The 10,260-nt window shown below is 40.1% G+C and overlaps 1 protein-coding gene and 1 pseudogene across 1 annotated transcript; both read right to left on the bottom strand.

Annotated features, from left to right (window-relative positions):
• Nucleotides 1–412: 412 nt before the first annotated feature.
• On the bottom strand, nt 413–1,755 carry LOC148788075 (uncharacterized). Its single transcript, XM_088880327.1, has 3 exons — nt 1,066–1,755; nt 765–888; nt 413–714 (listed from the first exon to the last, which is right to left on the bottom strand). Exons 1-3 carry the CDS (start codon nt 1,753–1,755, stop codon nt 413–415), a joined length of 1,116 nt encoding a protein of 371 aa, XP_088736453.1.
• A 4,834-nt stretch (nt 1,756–6,589) lies between these two features.
• On the bottom strand, nt 6,590–9,825 carry LOC105180186 (putative disease resistance protein At1g58390; annotated as a pseudogene).
• Nucleotides 9,826–10,260: the final 435 nt, after the last annotated feature.

Here is a 10,260-nt window from a genome sequence, read left to right as displayed (position 1 = left end):
CAGATCGAATGATCTTTCTCAGATCTTGTGATCTTTTGCAGATTCTACGGTCTTTTTCAGATCGAATGATCTTTCTCAAATCTTGTGATCTTTTGCAGATTCTACGATCTTTTTTCAGATTGAATGATCTTTTCCAGATCTTGTGATCTTTTTCAGATTCCAGAATTAAACATAAACTAAATGCTTAACAAAATAAGTTGTGGAAAAAGAACATGATATTTATATATGCAAGCGATCTTTTTCAGATACAATGTACATGACCTTTCATCGGCCTCGAACTAGACCTTTCTCAGGTACAAAAATGATCTCTATTCACATGGATACATGACCTTTTTCAGGTTCAAAATTACGCATAAAATTTCTTCAAGTTTTGGATATTCCACGGTCTGGGTAGATCTCGACCCTCCATATCCTAGAGGCGATAGGTGCCTCTTCGTTTGATTTCTGTAACTTTATAGGGTCCTTCCCAGCCTGGGTCCAGCTTTCCCACGTGCTTTGACACCTCCACCTTCTTCAAAACAAGATCTCCAACTTGGAATTGTCTGGGCCTCAATCTTTTGTTGTAACTCCTCATCATCAAGCTTTTATGATGCAGCATTTTTGCGTACGCGACCTCCCTTTTGTTTTCCTCGTTTAGTTCCAAGTCCAGCAAGCGCTCCTCGTGATTGGTCATTGGATTGTACATAGTCACCCGATGTGATTCCTCGCCTATCTCTGCAGGAATAAGAGCTTCAATACCAAATACAAGGCAAAAGGAGTTTCACCTGTTGATGATCTAGGAGTAGTCCGGTATGCCCACAAAACCCCAGGTAATTCGTCCAACCATGATCTTTTGGAATCTAGTCTTGTCTTCAAATGCTGAAGGATGGTCCTGTTAGCGACCTCGACCTGTCCATTCGACTGCAGGTGTCCACTACGGTAAAGTTCTGCTGAATTTTTAGCTCTTTACACCAACTCGTAATCTTCTTCCCTTGAAATTGGGTGCCATTATCTGAAATTAAAATTCTAGGGACCTCGAATCGGTATGTTCTTTCATATAAACTCGATCATGTTCCCCTCCGTCACCTTAGCCACAGCCTCTGCTTCTACCCATTTGGACAAATACTCCACAGCTGCTACCACAATGAGTTTTTTCTGAGATCGCGCAGTGGGGAAAGGCCCTAAGATGTCTATCCCCCATTGGTCAAAGGGACAAGCAATCTTAACTGGTTCCATATAGGTCGCAGGTGCGTGAATCTGTACTGCAAATTTTTTACAGGCCTCGCACTTCTTGACTAACTCTTTCGTGTCTTCCACTAGGGTTGGCAAAAAATATCCTTGTCTAATAACTTTTTGTGCTAGCGACGTTCCCCTAGAGTGATTTCCACAACTCCCTTCATGAATTTCCCTTATAACGTATTCAGCTTTCTCCGGATCAAGACATTTCAATAAAGGCCTTTCTATGGTTCTTTTGTTTAATTGTTCATCAACCAACGTAAAACGAGCTGCTCTTGCCTTGAATCTTCGCGCACCAATGGGGTCAGCAGGTAAACTTCCTTCTTTCAAATATTGGACGATCTCATCCTTCCATGACGGCTTTTTATTTACTGCATTAACGTCAATACTCTCAGTTATCGCGGATGTCTCTTTCATCATCACAGTAATCTTGCGATTTCTAATTACCGACAGAGTAGCCCCAAACTTCGATAATGAATTGGCTCTGTCATTTTCATGTCGTGGAATTTGGTGCACCTGGCACTTGTTAAATTTGGACATTATGGATTTTGCTTTGGTGTGGTATAATATCATGCTCTCATCTTTGGTCTTGTAAGTGCCCTCTATCTGTAAAGCAACAAGCTACGAATCTGTGAACACTTCTAAATCTTTCGCTCCCGCTTCTAGCGACAGCTCCAAACTCATGATAAGAGCTTCATATTCAGCTTCATTATTAGTGACTGGAAAAGAGAGTCGTGTTGCGACCTCGATCTCCACGTTTTCCTAACCCTGTATCAATATCCCAATTCCTCCATTTCCCGCATTAGAGGATCCGTCCACATGCAACATCCATTTATCCAGCTCGGGCTCGGTCTCAGGCTCGCCGACGAGCTCGACCATGAAATCAGCCAATACTTGTCCTTTCAATGCCGTCCGAGCTTGGTATTCAATATCAAATTCCCCCAGTACACCTTCCCACTTCACAAGCCTACCCGAGGCCTCTAGTCGCGCCAATACATTACGGAGCAGATGATTGGTTAGGACGACTATGCGATGACCTTGGAAGTAAGGTCGCAGTTTACGGGCCGTTACAATAAGCGCATACCTTGGAAGTGCCAGCTTCTCAACCTGTGCATACCTTTTCTCCGCCCCTTGCAACATCATGCTCACATAGTATATCGGACTCTGCACCCCATCTTCTTCTCTGACCAAGGCTGAACTAACCGCATTGGCTGAAACAGCCAGATACACATACAACACCTCATTTCCTTTCAGATTCGTGAGCAGCGGTGGTGAGGGCAAGAATGTTTTTAGGTCTTGAAATGCTCGCTCACACTCGTCAGTCCACTCAAAATTTTTGGTTTTCCTCAACACTTTAAAGAAATGCAGATTTCTATCTGAGGATTTTGATATAAAATGATTAAGGGATGCGAGCTTACCGGTAAGTTTCTGGACTTCTTTAATGGTGGTTGGCGACTTTAGCTTCAGTATTGCCTCTATCTTCTCAGGGTTCATCTCAATACCTCGCTCGCTGACTAGGTACCCCAGGAATTTTTCCCCTGTCACTCCAAAGGTGCGTTTCATCGAATTCAGCTTCATTCTGAATTTCCTGAGCATCGCAAAAGTTTGTTCAAGATAAACTATATGATCTTGCGACCTCGAGCTCTTTGCCAGCATATCGTCAACATAAACCTCCATAGTTCTTCCAATCTGATCTTCAAACATTTTATTCACTAGCCGCTGGTATGTGGCCCCCGCATTCTTCAGCCCAAAGGGCATCACCTTATAGCAATATATTCCCCTTTCAGTCACAAATGAAGTCTTACTCTGATCCTCTTCTGCCATGAAAATTTGATGGTAGCCCTGATAAGCGTCCATCATGGAGAATAGTTCATATCCTGCTGTGGAGTCCACCAATGCATCAATTCGAGGAAGTGGGTACGGATCCTTTGGGCACGCCTTCTTTAAGTCCGTGAAATCGATACAAACTCTCCACTTCCCTCCTGGTTTAGGAACTACAACAACGTTGGATAACCAATCTGTATATTGGACTTCGGTAATGTACCCAGCGTTCAACAGCCTTTCCACTTCTTCTTTGATCACCTGGTTTTTCTCTATGCTGAAATTTCTCTTTTTTTGTTGCACAGGTCGCATGGTAGGGTCTACATTGAGCCGATGAACAATCAACTCTGGTGCCACACCCACAAAATTAGACAAGCTCCATGCGAAGACATCAGCGTTCTTTCTTAGCAACGATACCATCATGGTTTCCAACTGCTCGCCCAATTGTGACCCGATACGGGTGGTTTTGGATGAGTCACCTGGTATTACTTCCACTATTTTGTGACCTTCAATCGGCTGTCTTCTTTGAATCTGTTCGTCAGGTACCCTACCGCTTTCTTCAAAAACCTCTAATCTCTTTCTCTTGTTAGCATTTTCGCCCTTTTTTAGGGACAGATTATAACAATTCCTTGCCTCTTCCTGATCACACCTTACTTCTCCCACTCCTGCATTGGTCGGGAATTTCATATTCAGATGATAAGTGGAAACTACTGCTCGAAAGGAGTTAAGTGCCGGCCTTCCTAGGATTACATTGTATGCAAATGGGGTATCCACTACTAGGAATTTGACCATCAAGGTTTTCCTTCGCGGTTCATCTCCCATCGAAACAGGCAAATCAAGGGTACCTAAGGATGCGATCTCGCTACCCCCAGACCCGACCAAAGGAGTCCGCACCGGTTCCAATCTAGCGTTCTCCAGTCCCATTTTCTCCAATACATCTTTCAAAATGATATCCGCCGAGCTTCCGTTGTCTATCAGAACCTTATGCACTGCGAAGTTAGCAATGTCTAACTTGACCACCATCGGGTCATTCTGCGATCCTACTCTGTCTGCCCTATCTTTGTTCCCAAATCTTATTTCTTCTTCCGGCTCAATGTTTGCCATCAGCTGACTTCTCTGGTCACTCCTGCTTTGTCGCTTTCTGGATTTTCTAGAATCACCCCCTTCTGGTCCTCCTGCAATCGTTTAAATTACACCTTTCGCAGGCGCATTATTTCCAGGATTAGCCTCTTTCAGCACACCTTTTCCTTTATCTTGCCTCCTATCGGGGCTCCTAGATCGACTCCTTCTGATGACATTGTCGTCTGCCCGACATTTCAGCACCAGTTCCTTAAAATAGCCCTATCTAAGTAACCTCTCTATCTCATCTTTTAGCTGATAACATTCTTCTGTATCATGTCCTCGCTCTCGATGAAATTTGCAATACTTGCTAGAAAATTTCTTAGCTGCTGTGAACCTCGTGTGATGAGGCCACTTCAGTATATCAGACTTTTCTACAGTCAATAGCGCCTTGGTTCGGGTTGTATTCAAAGGTGTATATCTGTGATATTTCGGTCGGTAGGGAGGATCTCGACCTCGATCTACCTGCTTTCCATCTTTCCCATGATCCTGCTCGCGGGTCCTTACATTACCCATCCACTCTCCATCCTTCATCGCATTCATTTCCTCCTCGTTAATATATTTTTGCGCCAAGCGCATCAATTGTTCGACATTGGTCGGCGGGTCTCTTGCCAGAGCAGAGGCAAAAGGTCCTTTTTTCAACCCGTGAATAAGGATGCTCACCATCATGTCAGTTCTTAAATCTTGGATCTCCAGAGTCTCGTTATTAAATCTCCCCATGAAATTTTTTATGGTCTCATTTTCTTTCTGCCTGATGGTGAATAGATAGGTCGCTGACCTCTTTTGTTTTCTTTTGCTCGTAAAATGAAAAATGAATTTTTGTACCAACTGTTCGTGTGATTCAATACTACCCGCCGGCAAACTTGTAAACCACTCTTGCGCCTTCCCCGTCAAGGTTGTCACAAATAGTTTTGCTTTAATAGATTCCGTTTGTCCGTAAAGATTCATCACTAAATCAAAAGCGGACACATGCTCTTGCGGGTTCTTCAAACCATCATACTTCTGTAAATCTGGCATTTTAAAAGTTGCATTTACAACTTCACTCAGAATCCTATTGTAGAACGGTGAGTGCTTGTTCTGAGTGACTAATTCTCCCCTCCGCTTCAATTCATCAATCTGTTTCCCCAGCAGATGGATCTGTCTACCTACATTATCAACATCCGCTCTAGAGATCGCGGGTTCCCGTCTCCGCCATCCAATTTGTGAACTAGACCCCACTTCAGAAGGGGTGACCGCACGCCTCCTTTCGGGAGCTCTTCTACTCATTCCTTCATAAACCCGCTCGGTTTCTCTTTCACGTACTACCCTTCGTCTGGCCGTTTCATTCTCAATAGGTTGTGTTCTTCTTTCGTATGCCAAGATGGCATTCCTACTAGCCTCCTCCATCATTCGTTGTAATTCTCCTTGTGTATGTTGGACTATCCTTTCATTCCCCGCCCTCGGGGTCTCCTCAATTGCCCGCCTACCACCTTCCAATCTTTTCATGTTTTAGGGTTTATGTTTTATCTCCAAAATCGTTCCCACAGACGGCGCCAAACTGATCCGCCTGGATCACATTTTGACCTTGATCAATGCGCTCGACCTCCCACGTCACCGATTTGGATCTGTTATCTGGAAACAAAACACAAAGCTAGTTGGGATCGTCCCGACGATGATACTCCGATGCCTAAGTCAGATGCTGAGATCGAAGGTAAAATTCGGCGATCTAAAATATAAGTGTGGAGAAACAGTGTACCTTCTCTTAGTGGGGACTTGGAGTATTTATAGACAATGGAGGATGGGACCCACTTGCAGGACAGGTGTCAGCTCCACGCTCGCCCCTGCAGTGACTAAGCTGCTTCTTCAATGGACACCTGTCGATGAGTATTGCGGGTCGGATTTGGGTTCCCTGGGCCCGATTTGAGACATCATCAAGCCACAATGCGTCACATGCGATCTCATGACCTCACCCTGCGACCTTGTTTATGTTCTTTATCCCCCTTGACCTGCGATCTCCTATGCGACCAACCAGCAACACCACATTCTAATCTCCCTCTCCTTGTGGCATCCTCATCAAATATATTTACATTAATTATTAAAATTTCAAATTCATTAAACTTAATGAATAAAATCTTTTCATTAATAAAGTGCTTATTAAATTTTAAAATAATATGTATTCATTTATGAAGTATTTTATATTTTTGCTAAATTAAACTTCTAAATTTTGTCAAGATTATAAGTATCATGTGCAACGCACGTGATTCCTACTAGTAGCGACAAAAGGTGAGATCTATAAATCAAAAGAAAAATCAAAGACACAAATCTAACAGATTCAAAAGCCATGTATGATTCAAACAGAGATAACAAGAATCAATTGACAATCAATGGAGGCCAAAGCACATGAACACAATATTAAAGGATGATGAGGAATGTAACTACTACTGTCTCACCATTGTTAGTCGTAATAATAAATGTCAATAAAGGGTATGTGTTTGATTTTGTGATAATCTTCTCCTTCACCATCCACCTCTCCTACCCTCTTCACGAACTCCTCTGGCATAATTATAATCAGTGTTTTTAGAGTATTAATGAATTCCAATCCATCAGGAATCATCTTCAATTTACTACATTTTGCAATAACTAGATGAGAGAGATTGGGCATTAATCCTTTCTCCACTCTCCACTCTACTAAATTCCGCAAATCATTCAAGGAAAGCTCTCTGAGTTGAGGAAATCCAGTTCCCTCACAAACCATCTCTCTGCCCACATATGGATTGCGCCTTAAGCCAAGAACTCTTAACATGGGAAGCTTCTCTAGTATTTTCATTGGGTCTTCCTCAATCCTTGTATCCACAAGCTGCAATTCTATCACATTTTGATATAGTTGAACTTCATAAGTTGGTAATTTTCTCACTCGACAATATGCAATACTCAAGTAATGTAGTGAGTGACACATCACCAACCCTTTGAGAAGAGTTGAGCCATCTTCCGAATCCATATTAACACCCATGTAAATATTAAGGTTTACATCGCGAAATTGTTCTTGATGATTTAAAATGTGATCAACAATCATTGGCAAACATTCTTCATAAAAAATTCTTCCTTCCAATACTCGGAGCTTCGGCAATTTAAGAAGATGAGTGATGTCATCAACCAAACTATTGAACCCAGTTTTCATCTCCAACTCATTCAACCCTTCCAATTTCAATTTTTCACCTCCAACACTCTCATGAAGAAATCCCAAAAATAGATGCCTCAAGTGCCTAATTTTGTATATGTAATTAGGTAATCTAATTGTAATTTTCACATTCAATGTCTGCAAACAAGGTAGCTTGCATATAGATGGTGGCAATTCTTCCACACCACTATTTTCGAGACTCAATAGCTTCAACAGCTTCAATTTTTCAATTCCTTTGGGCAATTTCAGATTCTCAAATGTATAACCTTCCAATACTAAGACTTTGAGAGATTTGAAAATCCCAAATGTAATGTAATTATACAAAAATGTATCTCGCCAGTCCGTTTTGAGGAATAGAAAAGATCTTATGTTCTTATTTCCCCCAATCCTGTAACTAAGATCGTTATCCACTCCCTCAATATGGATAGCCAATCTATTTGTTTTACAAATTGAAGACTCTTCTCCTCCCATCTTTTTATCTATAACCTCCAGAAATCCTTCTTTTTTTCCTTTTGACAAACACAAATCTCGTATCATATCATGAAGCCGGCATGACTTAAATCTATAATATAGCGGCAACTTGTCTGTTTCCACTTCAACCATACACGTATTTGCTAGCTCGAATAAATACCGTTCTGCCACATCTCTCAAACTTTCTCCTCTTCCCTTATCTTCGGAACAAATCATACCTTCAGCCATCCATAGTAAATATAGTTTTTCTATATCTATTTCTTCATCTTCTTTAAAACAAGCCAAATACAAAAAAACATGGTTTCAGATTGTAAGGGAGCACATTGTAACTCAAATCTAGTATTTGATTTACTCCTTTGTCATTCTCCAAACCTCTCCCATGTAGAAGGTACGAATCAAGATTTCTACACATATTTTTCCATTCTATTGATGCCTTTTCATGATGAAGAGTTCCTCTAATAACTGAAATGGGTAATGGTAAATAACCACATTTAATTACTATTTTCCTTGCATATTCTTCCAACAACTTTATTTCAGTTGTAGGTATCTCTGAATACATAATCAATGAATGTCAGTTAATTCAAAATATTATGAAATTTGAATTTCTTATAAATATGTATAGTAATTAAAACAAATCAAAACAAGAGAATTTCGTCCTATACTTTCAACAAATAAAAAATAGAAATAAAATCTGAAAGCATAACTTTATATTGCTGAATCCATTTCTTTGTATGGCTTTCTAAATGTTTGATTCCTTTTACGTTTTAAACAAATTTTGTATCAAGAAATAAATTTTAAATTGCTATTGAACAGCGTTTTATACATATAGATCAACTTGAAATTTACATAAGAAAATTCAAACAATCTTTTCATCATGAAAACTATAAAAAAAATTAGACTTAACAAAATAATCTTTTTCGCTAAATATATACTATTAATGATATCTTTAGTATCATTACACTTTTTTATTTTGTCACTAACTAGAGAAAGAAGATTCAAAATCAATAAAATAAAACAAGGAATTTTACAAACTAACCTTGTGAATAGTTGTTCGGGAATGCTATCATTTGAAGGAGCTCCCATCCTTCATCTTCATCCAAACACTTGAGATTGTGGACGTATCCTCTGGAAGCAATGTTTTGATTTCTGATTGTGAGCAAAACTTTGCTATCTGCCTCTGCAATGGGAAAGGTACGCCTTAAGCAATTCCAATGATCAACTTCCCAAATGTCATCCAAAACTAGGAGACATTTTCTATCTCTTTGTACTTGGTACAACTTTCTGACCAATGTATCTTCATCTTGCTCTTCACTTTCATTCGGAAGAAGTTGCTTTAATAGTCGTTGGAAAGTAGTTTTGGGTTGAAATTGCTGACTTATACAAACCCAAGCACGATATTTGAAGCACCGCTCCACGGCCTCCCCATTGTAAATCTTAGTAGCAAGAGTGGTTTTTCTCAATCCTCCCATGCTACATATGGAAATCACTCCATTTGATTTGTCATCAGTTGTCAGAACTGATTCTAACTGTTTAATATCCTCCTTCATTCCTACAAAATATTTTTCAGCCTCATGCCCATACGTTCTTCTTGACCTATCGGTATCATCTACCAATCTTGATGAGTTGTCTCCTACACTCATAGACTCCGACTGTTTGGTGAGGTCGGACATACGAGACTTGATATCTTTAATGTCTTCTTCAATTTGCTGCATTCTTGACTACTCACTCAATATACAAGTGAATCTTTTGAGAACCATTTTAAGGCCTTTTCCTTTTCTTTTGGACACCACTTCAATGACATATCTTTCTAGCACATTCTCAGCTTGAATGGACAAATCGCGAAGTTCAGCTATCCAATTCTAGACTGTCTATGAATTGTACCGATCTTGCCTCCTATCAGCATCCTTCAAGAAACAGTGCATGATGTTGAGCTGCCTACGGACTTCCTCAACCTCACCGCCCACACTCGATAGAAATTTTGCTTCCTCAATCAATATGTCCCGAAGTGTTTCAAGTGCAATTGTTGCAACAGAATCAACCATTTTACTTTATATTTGGGTAATTTTCTGGAGAAATGTGTTGGATCAGTAGCGGCTAATTGCAAAGTGGATGGATGTTATTGATCTTTTTAATTCACCAACTGCCTTCATTTTATATATGCGCATACCAATTTCTATCCCTACTTGACACAGATTCTACGCATGCTACAAATTCTTTTCTCCTCTTATCTTTTCTTGTAAATTGGAAGTTTTAGATTCTTTCTCCCATATTTCACACTTTCTTGACTCTCACTTTTAATTTAAGTTAAAGCAAAATAATCGGCTACTCATAACACAAGTTCAAGAAATCCCTTTCAGACTTAATTTAAATTCTACTCATAGGTACAAATTCTTTTCTCCTCTTTCACACAATTTTTATTGATGGGTATTGACTCAATCCAAATTTAATTTATATCTTTTAATGGGTTTGGATTTGGA

Source organism: Sesamum indicum, linkage group LG5 (assembly GCF_026168435.1).
Source record: "Sesamum indicum cultivar Baizhima isolate 11 linkage group LG5, ASM2616843v1, whole genome shotgun sequence".
Taxonomy (NCBI): Eukaryota; Viridiplantae; Streptophyta; class Magnoliopsida; order Lamiales; family Pedaliaceae; genus Sesamum; species Sesamum indicum.
The sequence above is the reverse complement of the archived record's forward strand: the minus strand, read 5'-3'. Positions and strand labels throughout refer to the sequence as shown.

Coding starts and splice junctions, on each gene's coding strand:
- LOC148788075 (XM_088880327.1), bottom strand. CDS start 1,755: ATGTCCAAATTTAACAAGTGCCAGGTGCACCAAATTCCACGACATGAA. Junction 889..1,065: donor AAGCAGAGGCTGTGGCTAAG/GTGACGGAGGGG, acceptor TCGAATGGACAG/GTCGAGGTCGCTAACAGGAC. Junction 715..764: donor TACTCCTAGATCATCAACAG/GTGAAACTCCTT, acceptor TTATTCCTGCAG/AGATAGGCGAGGAATCACAT.